Source organism: Colobus angolensis, unplaced genomic scaffold (genome assembly GCF_000951035.1).
Source record: "Colobus angolensis palliatus isolate OR3802 unplaced genomic scaffold, Cang.pa_1.0 Scaffold38, whole genome shotgun sequence".
NCBI classification, from domain to species: domain Eukaryota; kingdom Metazoa; phylum Chordata; class Mammalia; order Primates; family Cercopithecidae; genus Colobus; species Colobus angolensis.
The window spans coordinates 2963607-2985390 of NW_012117154.1; the positions used below are offsets into that span (position 1 = coordinate 2963607).

The 21784-nt window shown below is 47.9% G+C and overlaps 1 protein-coding gene across 6 annotated transcripts; it reads left to right on the forward strand.

Annotated features, from left to right (window-relative positions):
* The first annotated feature begins 4365 nt into the window (after positions 1–4365).
* WRB (tryptophan rich basic protein) lies at positions 4366–21097 on the forward strand. Of its 6 annotated transcripts, XM_011954042.1 has the most exons (6): positions 4366–4559; positions 13993–14158; positions 15406–15473; positions 16808–16915; positions 18521–18524; positions 20193–21097. In XM_011954042.1, the coding sequence occupies exons 1-6, from the start codon at positions 4458–4460 to the stop codon at positions 20264–20266; spliced, it is 522 nt and encodes a 173-aa protein (XP_011809432.1). In that variant the 5' UTR covers positions 4366–4457; the 3' UTR covers positions 20267–21097. The 6 variants fall into 6 exon arrangements, with proteins under 6 accessions (XP_011809432.1, XP_011809431.1, XP_011809434.1 ...); XM_011954041.1 differs by lacking the exon at positions 18521–18524 and having other exon boundaries at positions 16808–16922; XM_011954044.1 differs by lacking the exon at positions 18521–18524 and having other exon boundaries at positions 4531–4630; positions 16808–16922.
* Positions 21098–21784: the final 687 nt, after the last annotated feature.

The window sequence follows — 21784 nt, forward strand, 5'->3', positions numbered from 1 at the left end:
CAGGAGGATCACTTGAGCCCAGGAGTTGGAGGCTGCAGTGAGCTATGATCATGCCACTGCATTCCAGTCTGGGTGACAGAGTGACAGAGTGAGATTCAGTCTCTAAACAAAACAAAACACAACACACAAAACAGCACAATACATTCTGAAGTGCAGATTCAGAAACCTACTGTGGCTGCCTGAGGTATGAGCTACTTCTGTTTGTTTCCCTATTAAATATTTATTTTTGAGAAACTTAGTTTTGTCAACTTCTTTCTTCAGCCTCTTAGCTCCTTTGTTTGGCCTTTGGGGCTAGATTTGCACACACCTGCTCTATGCAGCTCACAGTGGAACAACACCTATTTTTAGTTCTTCTTCTTCTTCTTTTCTTTTTTTGAGATGGAGTCTCACTCTGTCACCAGGCTGGAGTGCAATGGTGCCACCTCAGCTCCCTGCAACCTCCACCTCCCCAGTTCAAGCGATTCTCCTGCCTCAGCCTCCCAAGTAGCTGGGATTACAGGTGCGCACCACCATGCCTGGCTAATTTTTGTATTTTTAGTAGAGACGGGGTTTTGCCATGTTGGCCAGGCTGGTCTCAAACTACCAACCTCAGGTGATCCACCTTCGGCCTCCCAAAGTGCTGGGATTATAGGTGTGAGCCACCGCCCCCGGCTGGCACCTATTTCTAGGTCATCATTTCTGTTGGGGTTTAAGAGTTGAATACCCATATCACATTGACCAGGAATTGATTGACTGATTGATTGTAGTCACGAAGTCTTGCTACGTTGCTCAGTGTGGTTTGGAACTCCTGGGTTCAAAACCCTCTCAAACTATTGGGATTACAGGCATGAGCTACCATGCCCAGCCTTGACCAGAAATTTAAAATCCACTTATTTTCATGATTTATACTGATTTCTGGCTGAAACCAACACTCTTCACTGGATTTATTCAACTCACAGATTTCAATGTTTGGTTCCCATCTTGTCCACTTTAAGGTAGATTTTATGTGCAATAAAAGGTGTTCAGACATTTTAAAAAGAAACTCTATTTGAAAATTTTTTAGGGACTCCTGAGCCTCTGACATATGTCCCAATTACCCTATTCTCAGGTCAGGCTGAGGTGGGGCATGTGTCTGGATTTATCTAACACTGATTGATTGGAAGCAACTGATGTTATTTCTCCAGCGGTGCTTGGAAGCTTATGGTTTTCCTCTGGCAACCAACACCATGTTCATTAATAAACTAACAATAGGCTTCTCTGTGGAGTTTCTCTTGCTGCCATCTTGGTTCATTTTCACAAATGATTATGGTATTTACAGTAGGTAGAATAATGTCCCCTCACCATGGCCACGACCTAATCCCCAGCACATATGAATATGTTACTTTTGGTGGCAAATGGACTTTGCAGATGTAATTAAGTTAACAATTTTAAATGGAAAGATTATTTTGGTGTAGCCACATGGATCCAATGTAATCAAAAAGATTCTTCTAGGGTGAAAGAGGGAAGCAGGAGAGCCATGGAAGATGTGATAATGGAAGCAGGAGTCAGAGAACTCTGCCTGCTGGATTTGACAAGGAAGAGGGATGCAAAACCAGGAATGCAGGCAGCCTCTAGAAGCTGGAAAAAGCAAAGAAATGAATCCTCCTGTAGAGCTACCAGAAGGAATACAGCTTTGCTTTTATTTTTAGCCCAATAAGAACCATTTCAAGAATCTTTCTCTCAGAACTGTGAGATCATAAAGTTGGGTTATCTTGAGTCACCAAGCTCATGGTAATATGTTACAGCAACATTAAAAAATGAACAGTCTTCTTCTTGTTATGAGCTTTGTTTATTATCTTATCCTGTACTAGATGTAGATTGACTCATGCTGAAACACCCTGGCTCTCACATTGCTTTCTATGTGTTGGAACAAGGTCTCAGCCTTCCATTGTTGGTGCTTTTGTGAAGTGCTTCTCACAGGAAGCAACAGGAGAGGGTTGAGTTCTTCAGACTGGGTTGCCTGTGAAGCCCAGGTGCTGCTGCTCCTCTCCCACCACTGCTGCAAAGTTGAGGACATGCTCCAGGGTTTTTGTTTTTTTCGTTAGGCGTTCTCGACTGTCCAGGAATTAGGTAATCCTTTTCCTGAAGATATGTGGCAGTGGGGTGTAGTGGTGAGCCTCTCTTTAGCCAGAGGCCGAGACTGGGGGCGGATGAAAGGGGTCTAGTGGGGTTGGGGCTGGCATCACTTTTGTTTTTCTTGTTTGTTTTTGAGATGGAGTCTCTCTGTTGCCCAGACTAGAGTGCAATGGCGTGACGTGGGCTCACTGCAACCTCTGCCTCTCGGGTTCAAGTGATTCTCCTGCCTCAGCCTCTTGAGTAGCTGGGATTACAGGCATGCGCCATGCGCCACCACTCCCAACTAATTTTTGTATTTTTGGGAGAGGTGGGTTTTCACCATGTTGATCAGGCTGGTTTCGAACTCTTGACCTCAGGTGATCTACCCACCTTGGCCTCCCAAAATGCTGGGATTACAGACGTGAACCACTGTGCTTGGCCTGTCATTACTTTTCAAGAGGCAGTTTCTCCTTCTAAATCCATCTCAATCTCCAGTGAGAGAGGAGCCAGGAGCCCAGCTGCCACGCTGCGTGGTCCATCCAGGTGGAAGGGAAGGCTATGGAGGAGAGCCAGGCTCCTGCTCTTTGTTTTGGTCAGTTCAGAAGTCTCTTATTAACCAAGAACTCCTTTCAGGGAAAGGATTCACTCTATCCCTACAGAATAGCTTTGTTTCACATGTTTTCTTGAAACAGAAATTTGTAGAACCACAGCCTCTTGCATAATTTTTTTTTTTTTTTTTTTTTTAAGACAGAGTTTTACTCTTGTCGCCCAGGTTGGAGTGCAGTGGTATGATCTCAGCCAACCTCCGCCTCCCAGGTTAAAGCGATTCTCCTGCCTCGGCCTCCTGAGTAGCTGGGACTACAGGTGCCCGCCACCACACCCAGCTAATTTTTGTATTTTTAGTAGAGACAGGGTTTTGCCATGTTGGTCAGGCTGGTGTCGAACTCCTGACCTTAGGTGATCCACCTGCCTCGGCCTCCCAAAGTGCTGGGATTACAGGCTTGACTCACTGCACCCAGCCGCATAATTATTTTAATTGGTTCATAATAATGAGCCAGAGTTGTACTCTGTCGCCCAGGCTGGAGCACTGTAGTGTGATCACAGCTCACTGCAGCCTCGACCTCCTGGGCTCAGGCGATCCTCTTATCTCAGCCTCCCTAGTAGCTGGGGCCACAGGCACGTGCCACAATGCCCGGCTAATTTTTGTATTTTACTGTAAAGATGGGGTCGCACTATGTTACCTAGACTGGTTTCGAACTCCTGGGCCTGTGATCCACCTTGCTTGGATCTCCCAAAGTGCTGGGATTACAGGCATGAGCCAGTGTACCCGCAATCTTGCATCATTTTGATTAGGAATTAGTCCTCAGAAACCAGCCATGGCAGCATGGCAGAAGAGACAGCTGAACATGTCTTGCTTTATCCACTATGGATACTTTTTTTTTTTTTTGAGACGGAGTCCCGTTCTGTCGCCGGAGCTGGAGTGCTAGTGGCGCGATCTTGGCGCACTGCAATCTCCGCCTCCCGGGTTCAAGCAATTCTCCTGCCTCAGCCTTCCGAGTAGCTGGGACTACAGGCGCGCGCCATCACGCCCGGCTAATTTTTGTATGGTAGAGACGGGGTTTCACCATGTTGGCCACGCTGGTTTCCATCTCTTGACCTCGTGATCCGCCCGCCTCGGCCTCCCAAAATGTTGGGATTACTGGCGTGAGCCACCGCGCCCTGCCCACCATGCATACATTAGATTTGGGATTCTTTTGCGGCAAAACCTGATCTTCACCTAGATTCAGGTTACTTTATTAACTATTACTAATGATTGTGAACAGTGCATCCTAATAAACTTATTTTTTCCGGTATGCAATTGTGTAAATTGGTTAGACTTACTACAGTGTTTAGTTCTGGAACGAAAACGTAAGGCATTTTCCACATAACTGCTTGGAACACGACAGCTACCTGCTACTATAATTACGGTAGTTTTTTTATTTATGGAAGAGTTTACCTTAAACTTATCTAGAATTAAAAGTTAAAGAAAGTACTAATTATGACAAAAGCAGGGAGTCGTTAGCACTTGAAACCAGAGTTTGGTACTATGAGAAGGTTTTCAATTTTGAAAAGAAGGAAAGAAAGAAACACGGATGTCAGAAAAACTGGTTCAGTAGGGGTTGGGGCGGGTGCGAGAAGGCTACGGAATCCCCGAAGGCCCAGGAAGAACCTGGAACATGTTAACCGCTCCAACTGGAGCAGGTGGTGAAAACGGCCCCGCCTCCCGCCAGGGAGACGCAGTGCGCAGGCGTGCTGGGCTTCACCCGCGCAGGCGCAGTCGCCTCTGCTGGCGTGGTCCCCATGGAGCTGCAGTAGCGCACCCAGCACAGCCAGGAGTATCCGGGATGAGCTCAGCCGCGGCCGACCACTGGGCGTGGTTGCTGGTGCTTAGCTTTGTATTTGGGTGCAATGTTCTTAGGATCCTCCTGCCGTCCTTCTCATCCTTCGTAAGTGGCTGCCTGGCCTCCCAAGGGCCGGTGGGGATGCCGCCCCAGTCCCCCGGCGGGTCTGGGCGTAGGTACAGGGCTCTCAACTGGGCGACTGAAGGCCAGATTCAGGCCGTAGTAGCGTCTTGGTTGGTCTGTAAGCTTTTTTGAGATAGTTGCTAGCGTCTAAAAGGTGCGACGCTTTACCCCAGAATCAGACTTTCTGGGTTCTAGGGGGGTGGGGGGAGAAACATCCGGCAACCCCGGGCCACGCTTTCACGGGGCAGGAATCTTCTCGCTGTGGGTGCCGCCGGCAAACCTCACATTGGGAGTTCCTGGTGCCCCGCTGCCAGCCTCACCCATGTCCGTTAATCCTGGTCCCTAGAGGCATTCGAGCGGCTCTCACCCAGGGTTTTCCCAGAGGCCTGGCGGGCGAAGTCAGCTGTTCCAGGTCCCGGAGAGATGGATCTTAGCGTCCAGGAGCCCACATTCTTGGGGTGGGTAGGGTGGGAGACAGGTGCAGAGAGAATCTCAGTACAGCCTGATGCCTTCAATGTCCAAAGGAGCAACCAGCTTGGGGAGCACTCTTTCTGCCAGGTAGTGAGTACATTACCTCCGTGTCACGGCTGCTGGGAGAGGGGAGTATTATCCCATCCTCCTTTACCTCCCGGAGGATTCTGGCTCAGAGAATGTAGTAGTGGCGCTAAGTCATCCACCTAGTGACTGGAGGTGGAGATTTGATTGCCTGTTGGAGCAGGGATAGGGATAGAGATTTGGTGGCAAATTGAACAGGGCGTGGTGGGGTGTGGTCATGGGAGGTGGGGGTACCTTGGGAACTGTCCCCGGGAATGAGGGCCCTCTGTATGCCCACAGCAGGAATGAGGAGCTCTTGGGCACAGACGGAGACCTCAAAGATTGGGCGCATTGTCTTGGAAAACAGTATTCATTGAGTGCCTGTTTTGTGCAAACTCTATTCTTACTCTCTCCATTGTCCTACTGTCTGCATTGTCCTGGAGATATAGGGAATTCTCTTTTAACCCCTGAGTCTCCTTCAGAATCTTTCCTGATGCTGTCCAGTCTTTTTAAGATGATGTCTCAGGTCCTTAGCATTGCATAAAAGACTCCTGATGAGCTGGCCCATGCTCATCTTCTTATTTTTAATTGTAAAATCTACATACTATGAAATTTATCATCTTTATCATTTTTAGGTGTACAGTTCAGTGGCATTAAGTACATTCACATTTTTGTGCAACCGTTATCCCAGAGCTTTATTATTATTTTTTTTAAGACAGGGTCTGGCTCTGTGCAGTGGCACAATCTCAGCTCATTGCAACCTCTGCCTCTCAGGTTCAAGGGATCCTCCCACCTCAGCCTCCCAAGTAGCTGGGACCACAGGCATGCACCACCATGCCCAGCTTTTTTTTTTGTATTTTTTGTACAGACAGAGCTTTGCCATGTTGGCCAGGCTGGTCTCAAACTCCAGACCTCAAGCCATCCGCCCACCTTTGCCTCCCAGAGTGCTGGGATTACAGGTGTGAACCACTGCACCTGGCCCCGCTCCCAGAACTTTTTCTTTTTTCTTTTTTGGAACAGAGTCTCAGTCTGTTGCCTATGCTGGAGTGCAGTGGCCTGATCTTGGCTCACTGCAGCCTCCGCCTTCCAGGTTCAAGCGATTCTCCTGCCTCAGCCTCCCAAGTAGCTGTGATTACAGGCACCTGCCACCATGCCTGGCTAATTTTTGTATTTTTAGTAGAGATGAGGTCTCACTATGTTGCCCAGGCTAGTCTCAAACTCCTGACCTCAAGTCATCTGCCCTCCTTGGCCTCCCAAAGTTCTAGTATTACAGGCATGTGCCACCATGCCCGGCCCTATATCACAACCTTTTTATCTCCTCTGACTGAAACTCTCGCACCCATTAAACAACTCTCCATTCCTGCCTCTCCCTGGCAATCTCCATTGTACTTTCTGTCTCTGTGAATTTGACTACTCTTGGGACCCATGTCATATAAGTGGAATCAGACAATATTTTTCCTTTTGTGACTGGCGTCTTTTCACTCAGCATAATATCCTTAAGGTTCATCCATGTTGTAGCGTGAGTCGGGATTTCCTTCCTTTTTAAGGCTGAATAGTATCCACTGTATGTATAGGCCACGTTTTGTTTATTCATCCATCTGTCTATGGACACTTGGGTTGTTTCTACCTTTTGACGATTGTAGATAATGCTAAAATGTTTACAGATACCTCTTTGAGTCTCTGCTTTCAGTTTTTCTGGACATGTACCCAGAAGTGGAATTCCTGGATCTATGGTAATTCTATGTTGAATGTTTTTGAGAAACCACCATGCTGTTTTCCATAGCAGCCACACCATTCGACATTCCCACCAGCAATGCAGAAGGGTTCCAGTTGCTCCACATCCTTCAACACGTATTTTGTTTTCTTATTTATTTATTATTTTTATTTTATTTATTTTTTTGAGACAGAGTCTTGCTCTTGTCACCCAGGCTGGAGTGCAATGGTGCAATCTTGGCTCAGTGCAACCTCTGCCCCTCAGGTTCAAGAGATTCTCCTGCCTCAGCTTCCCAAGTAACTGAGATTACAGGTGCCCGCCACCATGCCTGGCTAATTTTTGTATTTTTAGTAGAGATGAGGTTTTACCATGTTGGCCAGGCTGGTCTTGAACTCCTGACCTCCAGTGATCCGCCTGCCTTGGCCTCCCAAAGTGCTGGGATTACAGGCCTGAGCCACTGCACCCAGCTTATTTTTATTTTTTTGAGAGGGAGTCTCTCTCTCTCTCTGTCACGCAGGCTGAAGTGCAGTGGCTCAATCTTGGCTCACTGCAACCTCCGCCTCCTGGGTTCAAGCAATTCTTCTGTCTCAGCCTTCCAAGTAGCTGGGAATACAGGTGTGTGCCACCATGTCGGGCTAAGTTTTGTATTTTTAGTAGAGATGGGGTTTTGCCATGTTGGCCAGGCCGGTCTCGAACTCCTGACCTCAGGTGATCCACCCACCTTGGTCGCCTCCCAAAATGCTGGTATTACAGGCCTGAGCCACCACACCTGGCCTTTTTTTTTTTTTTTTAAATACTAATTATCCTAATAGACAGAAGTTGGTATCTCATTTAGTTTTGATTTGCATTTCCCTAATAATTAGTGATGTTGAGTATCTTTTCAGATGCTTATGGCTGTCTGTTTAATATTTGGAGACATGTCTAGTCAAATCTTTTGCCCCCTTTTAAAATCCAGTTGCTTTTTGTTGTTGAGTTAGTTTCTTTTGTTGTTATTAGACAATTTTTTTTTTTTTTTGAGACAAGAGTTTCGCTCTGTTGCCCAAGCCGGAGTGCAATGGCGCTATCTCGGCTCACTGCAACCTCTGCCTCCTGGATTCAAGCGATTCTCCTGCCTTAGCCTCCCAAGTAGCTGGGATTACATGCATGTGCCACCACGCCCAGCTAATTTGTGTGTGTGTGTTTTTTTTTTTTAGCAGAGAGGGGGTTTCACTGTGTTGACCAGGCTGGTCTTGAACTCCTGACCTCAGGTGATCCACCTGCCTCAGCCTCCCAAAGTGCTGGGATTACAGCTGTGAGCCACCACACCTGGCCGACAATTTTTTTTTTTTTAAGTTCAGGGATACGTGTGCAGTTTTGTTATATAGGTAAACTTGTGTCATGGGAGTTTGTTGTAGAGATTATTTCGTCACCCAGTTATTAAGCCTGGTACTCATTAATTAATTTTCCTGATCGTCTCCCTCCCACCCCCCACCCTCCAAAATAAAAAAATTTGTTTTTAGAGGCCGGGTCTTGCTCTGTGACTCAGGACCTGTGTCCACATCCTGTGCTGCCTCCTACAACAACCTTATGGCCTCTCTAACCTCAACCCAGTTAGCTTTCTTAAACCCATTTCCCTTTGATTGTAACACTTGTTGTTAGCCAGGTTCAGAAGGATAACATAATTATTATCCCAGCAGAGTACACCCACCCTGTAACTGGTAATGGAGATGTTTGGCCTGGTCACTGGGTTTGTGGTGAGGGTCTGTGAGAAGCTGTAAGGAATGCGCTGGTCTTGAGTAGGGTCAAATGCTGCTCCTTCACCATCATCAGAGGCTGCTTCATCACAGCCTCTGATTTGAGGATTCAAGTGGGAAAGACTCATGACAAGCAGCAGAAAGTCGAATTGGGAAAACAGTGCCCTCTGGGATGGGGCCACGCTCAGGCACTTAAATTATAACCTCCCTTGGGATGTTTCTGAAGCAGAAGTTGGGGAGGCAGCGCCCTGATCTCATCACTCAGTCTAGGCCGCACGGGTTCCCCCCGCCCGCCCCCAGCTCCCTGCTCCACGTGAGGCCTTAGGAGGTCTGAAGTATCAGAAGTCCTTGGGCCAGTTAAGACTAGTAAGGTCCTGGGAGGCGATCTCAGCTGTCCGCTGCGGTGGGGGTGGGATGCCTGGTAAGGACACCAAGTCTCTGGCGTTGGTGTGGTTGGAATTTTCCCGGGGATCTCTGTCTCCTCTTCAAGCTGGTCACGGACGCATAGTTCATTCAGTAGGTGGTCCGGGACTTTATTCAGCTATAGGAGGGCAACAAAGACGCCTTTGATGAGCGCCGGCTCTGCAGCTCTGCAGCTCTGCAGGTGCAGGGGAGGTGCACTGCGTAGGTACCCCAGGACTGGCGGGGGCTGTGGGTCTATGCGAACGACACGACTATGCAGGCGTCCCAGGACTGGCGCAGGGTCAGAGTCCATGCAAGCCGCACGCACTGCGCAGGCGCCTCAGGATTGGCACTGGCTCAGGGTCCTTGCGAGCCACATGCACTGCGCAGGCGCCCCAGGACTGGTGTGGGCTGAGGGGCCACAGGAGCCACATGCACTGCGCAGGCGCCAGGAGGCCCTTCCTTGCAACCTTAGCTTTCCAGATAAAGGACGCTGCGCGGGTTGCCTTTTGGGCTCACCGGCCGATTGCCGTTTCAGATTCAACATTTTCTAAATTATCCTTCTGTTTCTGCTGTAAAGAGTGACCACCTCCTTTTCCCTCTAGGGGACTGAAGCCAGAGGAGAATGTTGCAGGGTTTGCTTCTGTGGTCATCTTCTTAGAGCACCGCCCCCCCTCGCGCCCCCACACCCTTTTCCTCAGTCGTTGCTTAGTGAGTCCCTGCTGTGGACCAGGCTTGGAGATGGTAGTTGAGGGGGACGACGCTCTGCTTCACAGGACCTGCCCCAGAGCCCTATGGCGCAGAAGCGCGCTGGTGAAGTGCGCATGTGCGGGCAGGGCCTCCAGTGGGACTCTCGTGGGGGCCGCAGCCAAGGACTGGGGCTGGCAGCCTGGAGAGCTGCTGACTTCTCGGCCCTGGCTGGCGGGTCCTGGCCGAGAGTGGCATCTGGGGCTGTTCAGGGTCTGGAGCTTCCTGAGTTGGAGGACTCTGTCCTCTGTGTTCAGGGACTCAGGGTGACCTGAGTTGGTGATTCCTGCGTTTGCTGCTCTACTGCTGGCAGGGGCGAGCACGGGCTGTGCACGTTGTCATGCCATCAGTTATTTACTTTTGTTCTAAAAATTAATATTTGCATTATTAGATTTAGAGTCATATCTTATTAAATCTTATACTGCATAATTCTAGAACATTTTAACACTTATATGTGGGTCTTGGATTAACATTGATGCATATTTGCAAATTTATGCTTTAAAACATTTTTTTTTTAGAGACAGGGTCTCACTCTGTTGCCCAGGCTGTAGTGTGGTGGTGCCATCATAACTCACAGCAGCCTCAACCTTTCCGGCTCAAGCGATCCCTCCCTCCCCACCTCAGCATCCCAAGTAGCTGGGGGCACAGGGACCCACAGCTGTGCCACCATGCCTGGCTAATTTTTATTTTTATTTTTTTGTAGAGATTGGGTCTTGCCATGTTGCCCCGCCTGGTCTCGAACTCCTGGGCTCAAACGATCTTCCTGCCTCAGTCTCCCAAGGTGCTGGGATTACAGGGTTAACCACCGCGCGTGGCTCAGACAATTTTTATTGTGCTTATACATGTAATAGATGTAATTATTTTTTCAAGCACCAGTTGTTTTTGTTAACTTTACAAAGCTGCCTTCAGTTTTCCTCAAGTTTACTCTTCCGCCTTCACTCACCTCCCATTCCTGAGTTAATTGTTTTGTGTACTCCCTCTCAGGTGACTGGCCGGACTCGGCTTCCCAGCTCTAACTGGAGAGTTGTCCCTACCGTGCGGCAGGCAGAGGAGACCTGTGAGCTGGGAGGGGGAGAGGCGGATCTCATTTATTGTGTGCTTAGTGTGTGTCAGGCACACTTTAGATACACTGTAACATTTCATCTTTATTAATCTATTTTAAAAATTTCAAAACAAACACAAATGTGCAGAAAAGTTATGCCTACAGTCAATACCGATAGCTGATTTTGTTTCCTGAACCATTTGGAAGTTGTCAGTCCAAACCCCCTCATTCCCAGGTACTTTGGTATTCAATAGATTCTTGGGGGCCGGTCGCAGTGGCTCACGCCCTTAATCCCAGCACTTTGGGAGGCCGAGGCAGGCGGATTGCTTGAACTCAGGAGTTCACTGGCAACATAGTGAAACCCTGTGTCTACTAAAACTAAAAAGAAATTAGCCGAGCGCGGTGGTGCACGACTGTGGTCGCAGATACTCAGGAGGCTCAGGGGGGAGTATGGCTTGAGCCGAGGAAGTCGAGGTTGTAGTGAGCCGAGATCTAATACAGGCATCAAGTACTTTACTACGATCTGATCCTCAGGCCCCATTCAGGTTCCCCACGTGTTGCAGTAACGTCCTTAACAGGGAAAGGACCCAGTTCGGAATCATGCCTTGTATTTCCCGGCCTCTAGCCTCCTTCTGTCTGGAGGAGTTTCCCGATTTTCCCTTGACTTTCATGACTGTCATTTGTGAGTATCAGAGGGCAGTTGATTTCACAGAATGGACGTCCACTGGCATGTCTGATACTTGGCAGGGATATCTGAGAGGCAGTGCTGTATTCTCATTGTATCTCATCCGCTGGTGTGGGACTGGGATTTGGGGATGTTCGCTGATCCCTTGGGGCAGGTGGCCGAGGCGCCTCTAAGGGAGCTGGTCTTGGGGCGCCTGCGCAGTTCCCGGACTAGGCCTTCCTGGCAGATCTGCGGGCGCCACCTGGCGGCCACTGCCGACTCCTCCCTTGCGTTCCAGCCACCCCTCCCCTCCCGGTGCCGTGGCCCGGGGCCGTTCGCTGGAGAGTGGACTACTGGGACTGGTGCCGGGAACAGGGGCCTGCAGGGGGCGGCGCAGGCGGGCCCCCAGGTCATGCGGGGCCCCTCTGCTCACAGGGACTCGCCAGGTCAACCTGGGGAGGGTGCCTCTTTGTTTATGTCTGTATTTCTCTGCCTGTCTGTGGAAACCACAGATCTCCAATTCTAAGCCAACACCCCAAGATTCATTCCACTTCTCTCCGAGACGCCTGCCTTCCTGCCTTCCTTCCTTCCTTCCTCCCTTCCTCCCTCCCTCCCTCCCTCCCTCTCTTCCTCCCTCCCTTCCTCCCTCCTTCCTTACCTTCCTTCACCAGGTTATGAAACTGGCTAATTTTTCGTCTTTTTTGTAGAGACAGAGTTTCACCGTGTTGCCAAGACTGGTCTCAAACTTCTGGGCTCAAGTGATTCACCTGCCTTGGCCTCCCAAAGTACTGGGATTATAGGCATGAGCCACTGCACCCGGCCTTTTTTCTCTCTCTCTCTCTCTCTTTTTTTTTTTTTTTTTTTTTGAGGCGGAGTCTCGCTCTGCTGCCTAGGCTGGAGTACAGTGGCCGGATCTCAGCTCACTGCAAGCTCCGCCTCCCGGGTTTACACCATTCTCCTGCCTCAGCCTCCCGAGTAGCTGGGACTACAGGCGCCCGCCACGTCGCCCGGCTAGTTTTTTGTGTTTTTTTTTAAGTAGAGACGGGGTTTCACCGTATTAGCCAGGATGGTCTCGATCTCCTGACCTCGTGATCCGCCCGTCTCCGCCTCCCAAAGTGCTGGGATTACAGGCTTGAGCCATCGCGCCCGGCTCTTTCTTTTTTTATTTTTTTTTTTGAGACAAGGTCTCAGTCTGTTGCTCAGGCTGGAGTCCAATGGCATGATCTCAGCTCACTGCAGCCTTGAACTCCTGTACACAAGAGATCCTTCCACCCCATCCTCCAGAGTGTTAGGGTTGCAAACCGAGCCACCACGCCAGGCTGAGGCATTTTTCTAAGTGTCGTTGCTGAAAGTGAGAAGACTGGCTTGCGTTATCCTCAATATGTTTATTTCTGTGATCACCCTTTTGTAATTGATCTCTGGTGTCCACCACCAACTGTTACCCATGTGAATGCATGCCTCGCCCCACCTGGGCTCTGACACTGTCAGGTTTCCTTCTTGTCTTGTATGTCCGTCCCCCTCACCCTACAGACCCTGACTCCTGTGTCAGGCTGCCCTTTCTTGGGGACCCCTGTATCACCATGCCTGGCCCTGATGCCTCTTGCCAGGGTGTCATTCTGTGGGAAGGCCCTCTGCACTGAGCTTGGGTGCTGACACTCTGCCCTGGCCCTGCCTCACTGCTGTTGTCCTGCACCTGCACCTGCACCTGCACCTTGCTCTGCCCCGTCTAATCTAGGACTGAATTCTTCAGGCAGGGGAGAGGACCCACGTTCCCTGTCGCTGGAATAACAGCTCTGGTGCTGAAATTGGTTTTCATTTCATAATTGCAATTTTAGTTATAGTGAAAGAGACAAAAATCTGTATTGGAACAATTCATGGGCATCTCTGCAAAAGGAAAAATATAGTTTGAATAGCAATTTGAATATCAGGGTTTTTTTTTTTTTGTGGTGGTGGTTAAAGAGAGCTGAAAAAGGCAGCAGAGGCTGGCTGTGTAGGTAGTAGGAAGCTTGCCCAGTTGGCAGAGGCAGGAGTAGGATGTTGGAGGAGGGTGTACTGGTTCCGTCTGGCCAAACCCATGCTGGAGTTGCCTCAAAGGCAGTGGCAGGGGAGTTCCCTCAAGGGGCTGCTCCAGACTGCCTGGAGATGGGGCCGCCTTGGATTCCAAAGAAAGAAGCACTAAACGCCAGGGTGATGAGTCCACAGCATTCACGAAGGGAACTTACAAGAGCTGCGGCCGTCCTGGGACAGCCAGTGAGAGAAAGGGTCATTTACCTAGGGCTGTCTGCCACCAGGGGGCTGGGGTTTGGAGTGTATGTGGGAGTTTGAGGACTTGGTCATGGCGGGGCTAGTTTGTAGGTGTTTCTCAGCAGGATGAATCTGCCAGTGTTCTCCAGCAACAGCCTTCACTCTTTATCAGTGCTGAGAACGTTCACGGCCCCAGTTTGGGTTCAAGCCTGCAGGGAAACACACAACTGGCTGGGTCACAGACTGGTCAGGCACAGACTGAAAGAAGGGGGGATTGGGGGACCCTCCTGTGGCCCGTGTTGGAAGATGCTGATCCCCGCTGTCCGCCCTGCCAGATGTCCAGGGTGCTGCAGAAGGACGCGGAGCAGGAGTCACAGATGAGAGCGGAGATCCAGGACATGAAGCAGGAGCTCTCCACGGTCAACATGATGGATGAGTTTGCCAGATACGCCAGGCTGGAAAGAAAGATCAACAAGATGACGGATAAGCTCAAAACCCACGGTACTGCGTCCCTTGCAGCCTGAAGGCTTCGTGAGAGCTGATTAATAGAGAAGTCTGTATGTAAAGATTAGTAGAATACATGCTTTGCTTCTCGGATGTTTTGAATATTGATGGAAACTTTTAAGTTATCTGGAGGAAACTCAGTTATAATTATCACTTTCTTCTTATTTGTTGGTGAACCTTTGCTTTCTAATCACAGAAACATCTAAGAATCCTTTCAGATTTTCCTCAGAGCCAACTCTTTATTGTAGGTTTTCATTTTTAAATTCATCACTTTTCTGAGAGAAGCCCAGAAAAAAAGTCTTACAGTGGATTGTCAGAGGCTTTTGTTCCACTCTCTAGAAAAATGCCCAGCAGTGTCCTCTTCCGAGTGTCACCTCCCGGGTACAGTCTCCTGTGACGAAGGGCCCTTTCTCAGGGCAGCCCGTGTGCTGAGGAACCCAGTGCACAGTGTGTGCACAGTCAGAGAGCTGTCTCTGTGGCTAGGAAAACAGACAAAGGGGGTTTGTCCAGGCCCAGGACAAGCTGGATTCCCACCAGGGATTCGTGTACTGTGCAGACTGGGAAATAGGAAAATTTAGTCCTGTTGGTAAGTGGTAATTCTATTATACAAAGAATCTTTGATTTCATGAGTCATTTTAAGAGTTTTCAAAGGCTGGGCGCAGTGGCTCAAGCCTGTAATCCCAGCACTTTGGGAGGCCAAGACAGGTGGATCACGAGGTCAGGAGATGAGACCATCCTGGCTAACACGGTGAAACCCCATCTGTACTGAAAAATACAAAAAAACTAGCCGGGCGAGGTGACAGGCGCCTGTAGTCCCAGCTACTTGGGAGGCTGAGGCAGGAGAATGGCGTAAACCCGGGAGACGGAGCTTGCAGTGAGCTGAGATCCGGCCACTGCACTTCAGCCTGGGTGACAGAGCGAGACTCTGTCTCAAAAAAAAAAAAAAAAAAAAATGTTAAGGCTTAGCGGAAAGGTTCCCAAAAAAAAGTTTTCAAAAAAAAGAGTTTTCAAAATTAAAGCTATTCAAATCTCAATCTGAGTACTGAGGATTCTATTTTAAATAATGGCATAATGAGATGGTGGGTGACTTAAAAATTCTATTTTACATTTTCTAAATATGTTGAGTGATTGTTCCATTTATAATCAGAAAGTGTATTATACGGCAAAATAACATTTCTGTGTATTTGAGTATGTGGTTAATTTTTTAGGACTGACATAATTGTTTATCCTGTTTTTCCTTTCAGTGAAAGCTCGGACAGCTCAATTAGCCAAGATAAAATGGGTGATAAGTGTCGCTTTCTACGTATTGCAGGTAAGTGTGCTAGAGCACCAGCCAGGTCATTGGAGTTGGTGGCCCTGGCCTCCAGAGCGTTGCCTGCAGATCCAGGGCTGAGAGTTTGGGCTGTTCCACCTTCAGCTGTTGTGTGGTGTGGCCCTGCCCACATGGAGCTCTAAACACTCTCGGTCTGTAAGTCAGACTAAAAGGAAGCCTTTCTCTTGAGGACAGTTGTTACAGTTTGAGACTTTTTGGCAGATGAACTGTGAAGTAAGTTCTCGGAGAGCTTCCGCCACGCCTTCATCCCCGTGTGGTTTGAACGGCCAGGCGGGATGAAGTGAGAAGCTTATAGATGACGTCGGTTTTTTCTGAGATCTTCAGTACTTTGGCTCTTACTTGTTACCTGGTATACTTCATGGGCACTCTCCACCCTCCAGGTAGAGAACCAGCTTTTCTCACTGAAATTGGCTTCTAGCCTTCCTGCCTGGGGCTTAACCCACGGAGCCTCTCCTGGAGCTGTTGCTGGGCTCTGCTCTGCCCCGAGAGAGCAGTTGTGTTGCCCAGACACCTTTAGCAGCTGCCGTAAATATCCGAGTTGCAGTACTGTGTGATCTAGTACCAAGGCAAAGCATTTAAGGTCACCCTGCAAAAAGCCTAGTTTGGGGGGGTAGATTTAAGGAAATTGATCCTGAGGCACTGTCATTTGCTAAGAGGTAAGTTTCCTGCAGATAAAGGAGTTAGGCCAGCAACCCTCTTTCATGTCTCCTCTTCCGAGTGGCCTTTTCAAGCCAGGAAGGGGACATATGACAATCGAAGGAATGCTGCAGGGGGATGGAGGGAAATAAAACATCCCCCATCATTGAAACTTACCCAGGGCTCACCTCTGCGTGCCTTGCTAACACTGGTGTACTTGGGAGAATTCCCTGTTTTTTCAAGGATGGCTTTCATCACTGATAAGGTGTGTTTAGTGTACAGTCTGGCTACCCAAAGGAGATACTCAGTGAGAAAAGCACGCCCGTGTTATGGGAGACTTTGGTTAGTTTATCAGCTAGTTCAAATGATGTGTAGATTGTATTCATCCTAAAACAGGGAAATGCCAGTTCACGGAGGAAGGCTCGCCTACTTGTTGGCAGTGTTCCGGACATGCTGCTGAGCTCGTCTTTAATTAGACTTTCTAATTCAAGGTTTCACCAGGGGACATTAGTGGCCGTGTGTGCTCATCTGTTGTCTGTGGGGACTGGGTTTCTAGGCTTGAGGTGCTCAGTCTGGAGAGTTTTCCTGGTTTTGTTTTCGCATTTCCCTGTCCTCCCTCCTGTGCGGTGGGCCGTGTGACCGGCAGGCTGCTTCACTCACCAGAGCTGTCTTTCCAGGCTGCGCTGATGATCTCACTCATTTGGAAGTATTATTCTGTCCCTGTGGCTGTTGTGCCGAGTAAATGGATAACCCCTCTAGACCGCCTGGTAGCCTTTCCTACTAGAGTAGCAGGTAAGAATTTTCTGGAAGATCCAGTGGAAGAGTGTGGATAGGCTTATGTAGAGGTGTGTGGTAGAAGATTAAGTTAGCCTGACATCCTCCTCACTGTCCATTTAGTGAGCGGATTTTGTGAGGCTTGCCATGAAGAAACGGAGGTCTAGAAAAGTTACTTCACTTGTCTAGTGTCACCAAAATGTTAAGGAGCAAAGCTAGAATTCAGTCCTAGGTCTGTTTCCGGGACCCATGCCCAGTGCGTCAACTCTGATGCCCCATTGAAACACTAGCTGTAGGTCTACAGTTCTGTCTCTTTTCAGTCCCCGTTGTGGTTGGCCTCTCTGTAGCACTTGATGCTCTTGGCTATTCTTTTATTTTTTATTTTTTGAGAAAGAGTCTTACTCCGTCACCCAGGCTGGAGTGCAGTGGTGCGATCTTGGCTCACTGCTATCTCTGCCTCCCAGGTTCAAGCAATTCTTATGCCTCAACCTCCCAACTAGCTGCAATTACAGGCATGCACCACCATGCCCAACTAATTTTCGTATTTTTAGTAGAGACAAGGTTTCACCATGTTGGCCAGGCTGGTCTCAAACTCCTGACCTTAAGTGATCCTCACGCTTCGGCCTCCCAAAGTACTAAGAATACAGGCATGAACCACTGTGCCCGGCCACGTTCTTTTATTTTTGAAGATAATTTTTTTGGATATTAAAAGTAGTACATGTCACTATAGAATGACTAGAAATATAGTGATTAATTACAAACCCCAGCCGGGTGCACTGGCTTACACCTGTAATCCTAGCACTTTGGGAGGCCAAGGTGGGTGGATTGCCTAAGCCAGGAGTTTGAGACCAGCCTGGGCAACATGGTGAAACCCTGTCTCTACCAAAATACAAAAAATTAGCTGGGCGTGGTGGTGCGTGCCTATAATCCCAGCTACTTGGGAGGCTGAGGTGTGTGAATCACTTGAACCCGAGAAGGGGAGGTTGCAGTGAGCTGAGATCATGCCACTCTACCCCAGCCTGGGTGACAGAGTGAGACTCTGTCTCAAAACAAAATAAAATAAAATAAATAAAAAGTAAGATTCCTATTAGCTTTTAATGCTGTAATATATTTTTCTGTGTCTTTTTTTTCCCATTTATTTTGATATAGTTAAGGTCACCTGGCACATAACATTTTGTACCTCCTGTTTACTTTATAATGTAAGCCTATTCCCAGATGTCTTAGTTTTTTAGAGCTAAGTGAAATACTATAAACTGGGTAGCTCATAAACAACAGAAATGTATTTCTCACTGTCCTGGAGGCTGGGGAGTCCAAGATCGAGGTGCCGGCAGATTTGATGTCTGATGATGGCCCATTTTCCTGTTCATGGATAATGTTTTCTCACTGTGGCCTTGCATGGTGGAAGGACGAGCTCCCGTAGGCCTCTTTTGTAAATGCACTAATCCCATTCACAAGGACTCTCTGCCTTTGTGACTTCATCACCTCCCAGAAGGCCCCAACTCTTAATGCCATCACTGTGGGGGGTAGCATGTTAACAGATGAATTTCAGGGGGATACAAACATTCAGATCATAGCACCATATCAGTAAATTTCTTTTCTTTTCTTTTTTTTTGAAGCAGGGTCTTGCTGTGTTGCCCAGGCTGGCAGTGGCACCCTCCTAGCTCACTACAGCCTCGAACTCCTTGGCTCAAGTGATCCTCCCACCTTAGTCTCCTGCATAGTTAGGGTCACAGTTGCACACCAGCATGCCCAGCTAATTTAAAAAAAAGTTTTTTATAGAGATGGGGTCTTGCTTTGTTGCTTAGGTTGGTCTCAAACTCCTGGCATCAAGCAATCCTCTCTCCTCAGCTTCTCAGAGTGCTGGGATTATAGGCGTGAGTCACCTTGCCCGGCAAATTTCTTCATTAAGGAATTTGCAGGAGCTGTTCTTCATTGAGATATGTCATCTGCAAATTTTCCTGAGGAAGGATATTTATTTGGGTCCTGATTTTTTGCTGTTAAAGATAATGCTGCAGCACACATCCTTGCTGGTCTTTGGTTGTGATTTGTGATTATGATAGAGGTGAATACTGTATCAAAAGGAATGACTATTTCTTTTTTTTTTTAAGACAGAGTCTCACTCTGTTGCCCAGGCTGGAGTGCAGTGGCGTGATCTCGGCTCACTGCAACCTCCACCTCCCTGGTTTCAAGTGGTTCTCCTGCCTCAGCCTCCCTGGTAGCTGGGATTACAGGTGCCCACCACCACGCCTGACTAATTTTTGTAGTTTTAGTAGAGACAAGGTTTCACCATGTTGGCCAGGCTGGTCTTGAACTCCTGACCTCAGGTGATTCACCCGCCTTATCCTCCCAAAGTGCTGGGATTACAGGTGTGAGCCACTGTGCCTGGCTGGGAATGGCTGTTTCAAAGACTCCCAATTTAGCTACCACTCCTGTCCCGTTCTCCACCCTTTCCTTCCCCTCTCCTTTGTTTGACACAGCTGGGCCTAGGCCAGGAGCTCTGCGCTGCGGGCCAGAGAAGCATCCAGCCACCCTTCCATGCCTCCACCGGGGCCATGGGCTACTCTTGCAGCCTGTCGTCCTGGACAGGGGGATGTGTATGCCTCTCCATTATTGGTGGGGCAAGAAAGGCATAGGTAGACATTGCTTTGTTTATAATGCTTTCCGAGAAAGGAAAAGTTAAAATCTTACAGGTTTGGTTTTGGAATCTATTAATACCATAAATAGTAATGCACATCTCTCTGGCAGGAAAGGGAAATTCAGCCCAGGGTCCACTGTTCACTGCAATTCCTGCTTAGTAAAGAATGCAGCCCTGTGACTCTACAGAAAGTGAGAAATTCGGGCTGCGCACGGTGGCTCATGCCTGTAATCCCAGCACTTTGGGAGGCGGGCGGATCATCTGAGGTCAGGAGTTCGAGACCAGCCTGACCCACATGGTGAAACCCTGTCTCTACTAAAAATACAAAATTAACCGAGTGTGGTGGTGCACACCTGTAATCCCAGCTACTCGGGAGGCTGAGGCAGGAGAATAACTTGAGTACGGGAGGCAGAGATGCAGTGAGCTGAGATCGCACCGTTGCACTCCAGTCTAAGGGAGAGAGCGAGACTGTCTCAAAAATAAATAAATAAAGAAAGTGACAAATTTGAACCTATGAAACATAAACTTCGCCTCAGCCTAGCACTGCTCAAAAAGAGTGGAAATACTCTCTTTGCTGTGAGTTAAGGACAGCAGAGACAGATGTGGGCAGCACTGCTGGGGCGCTCTCTCATGGTGAATTTCTTTATTTTCAGGTGGTGTTGGAATTACCTGTTGGATTTTAGTCTGTAACAAAGTTGTGGCTATTGTGCTTCATCCATTCAGCTGAATAGGAAGATGGATACAGCTATGAAACTTTTAAAAATGGATTTTCTCTTATTAGGTTAAAAATCTGATTTACACTGTTTTGTTTTTTAAGAAACAAATGTGCACAGTTTCGATTTTTTTTTGTTAAATATGTTTGTTCTTAGACTTTATGAGAGATTCTTATAAGAATCATGATTTTCTACACCTGTCATTGAGCCAAGAAAGTCCCAGTTTATGACACGTGTGTACCAGTGAACACCATCCCAGATCTGTACGAAATGTGAAATGTTTAGGGACATCTCCGTGCCGTCACTTGTGATTTGCCCTCTTGTGTATTTTGGTCATATTGCCAGCTGGAAAGTCAAAATTTTCTAACAACTTTAAGTTCTTTGAAGACTTACTGCTATTTTTAATCCAATTTAGAAAGTAACTTAATTTTAATACCACTACTAAGAATTCAAAAAGTTCTTCTTTAATCACATTCAATACAACTAAAAGAACAACACTAATTGGCATTACTGGGGCTTTTTCTTCCTTGGTTTAAAATGTCATTTGTTGAGGAAGCATTGTGTAGTATTATCTACTTACTTGAGGCTGTTAATTTTTCATTACAGTGTTTTGTAAATGTATCCACAAGACCATAATGCATTGTTTTGTGCTCAAATTGTGTTTTGTATTTAAAGCATTTTGAATGAAGTGTATTTTATAAGCATTTAATATTTATGCTCTTTAGAATGGAACACAGAAAACAAACCTTATACGGCCTGATTAAATTAATCTGAACCAATAACCTGCGTGGCCCACAAAATCTAATTCTGTTAAATGTTTCTTCAAACATTTTTTCTAATTAAAATCTTTGTGGGCCGGGCGCGGTGGCTCAAGCCTGTAATCCCAGCACTTTGGGAGGCCGAGACGGGTGGATCACGAGGCCAGGAGATCGAGACCATCCTGGTCTACATGGTGAAACCCCGTCTCTACTAAAAATACAAAAAACTAGCCGGGCGAGATGGCGGGCGCCTGTAGTCCCAGCTACTCGGGAGGCTGCGTAAACCCGGGAGGCGGAGCTTGTAGTGAGCCGAGATTGCGCCACTGCACTCCAGCCTGGGCGGCAGAGTGAGACTCTGTCTCAAAAAAAAAAATTAAAAAAAAAATAAATAAAATAAAATCTTTGCAAGTGCTTGTGTAACTTCCTGCCTTACAGCTACTTGTTTGCTGTGAGCCACCGGCAACTGACAAGCAGCTGTTAAGTGAGTAACCGTATCACAGTAAAGCTGAATTCTGTCACTAGTTTCTGCAAGTTCATATTTGTATTCTTTTGTTTCCTAATGATCTAATAAGTAGCTTGTCGTTCTTTTAGCTGATTGGACTATGAAAAGACAAAGTGCTCTGTTCCTTTCGTTTATTGTCATGCTGAAGAGCACCAGAGCGGCTTTTGGGTTCCACTTACTCAAACACACACAAACACTGCAGGCTGACCCAGCACCAAGTTTACTTAGCTTTAAGAAAGGACAGAGAGCAGGGAACACAGCCACAGCCTAGA

Coding starts and splice junctions, on each gene's coding strand:
- WRB (XM_011954040.1), top strand. CDS start 9,702: ATGGTAGTTGAGGGGGACGACGCTCTGCTTCACAGGACCTGCCCCAGA. Junction 15,474..16,807: donor TCGCTTTCTACGTATTGCAG/GTAAGTGTGCTA, acceptor CTGTCTTTCCAG/GCTGCGCTGATGATCTCACT. Junction 16,923..20,192: donor CTTTCCTACTAGAGTAGCAG/GTAAGAATTTTC, acceptor CTTTATTTTCAG/GTGGTGTTGGAATTACCTGT.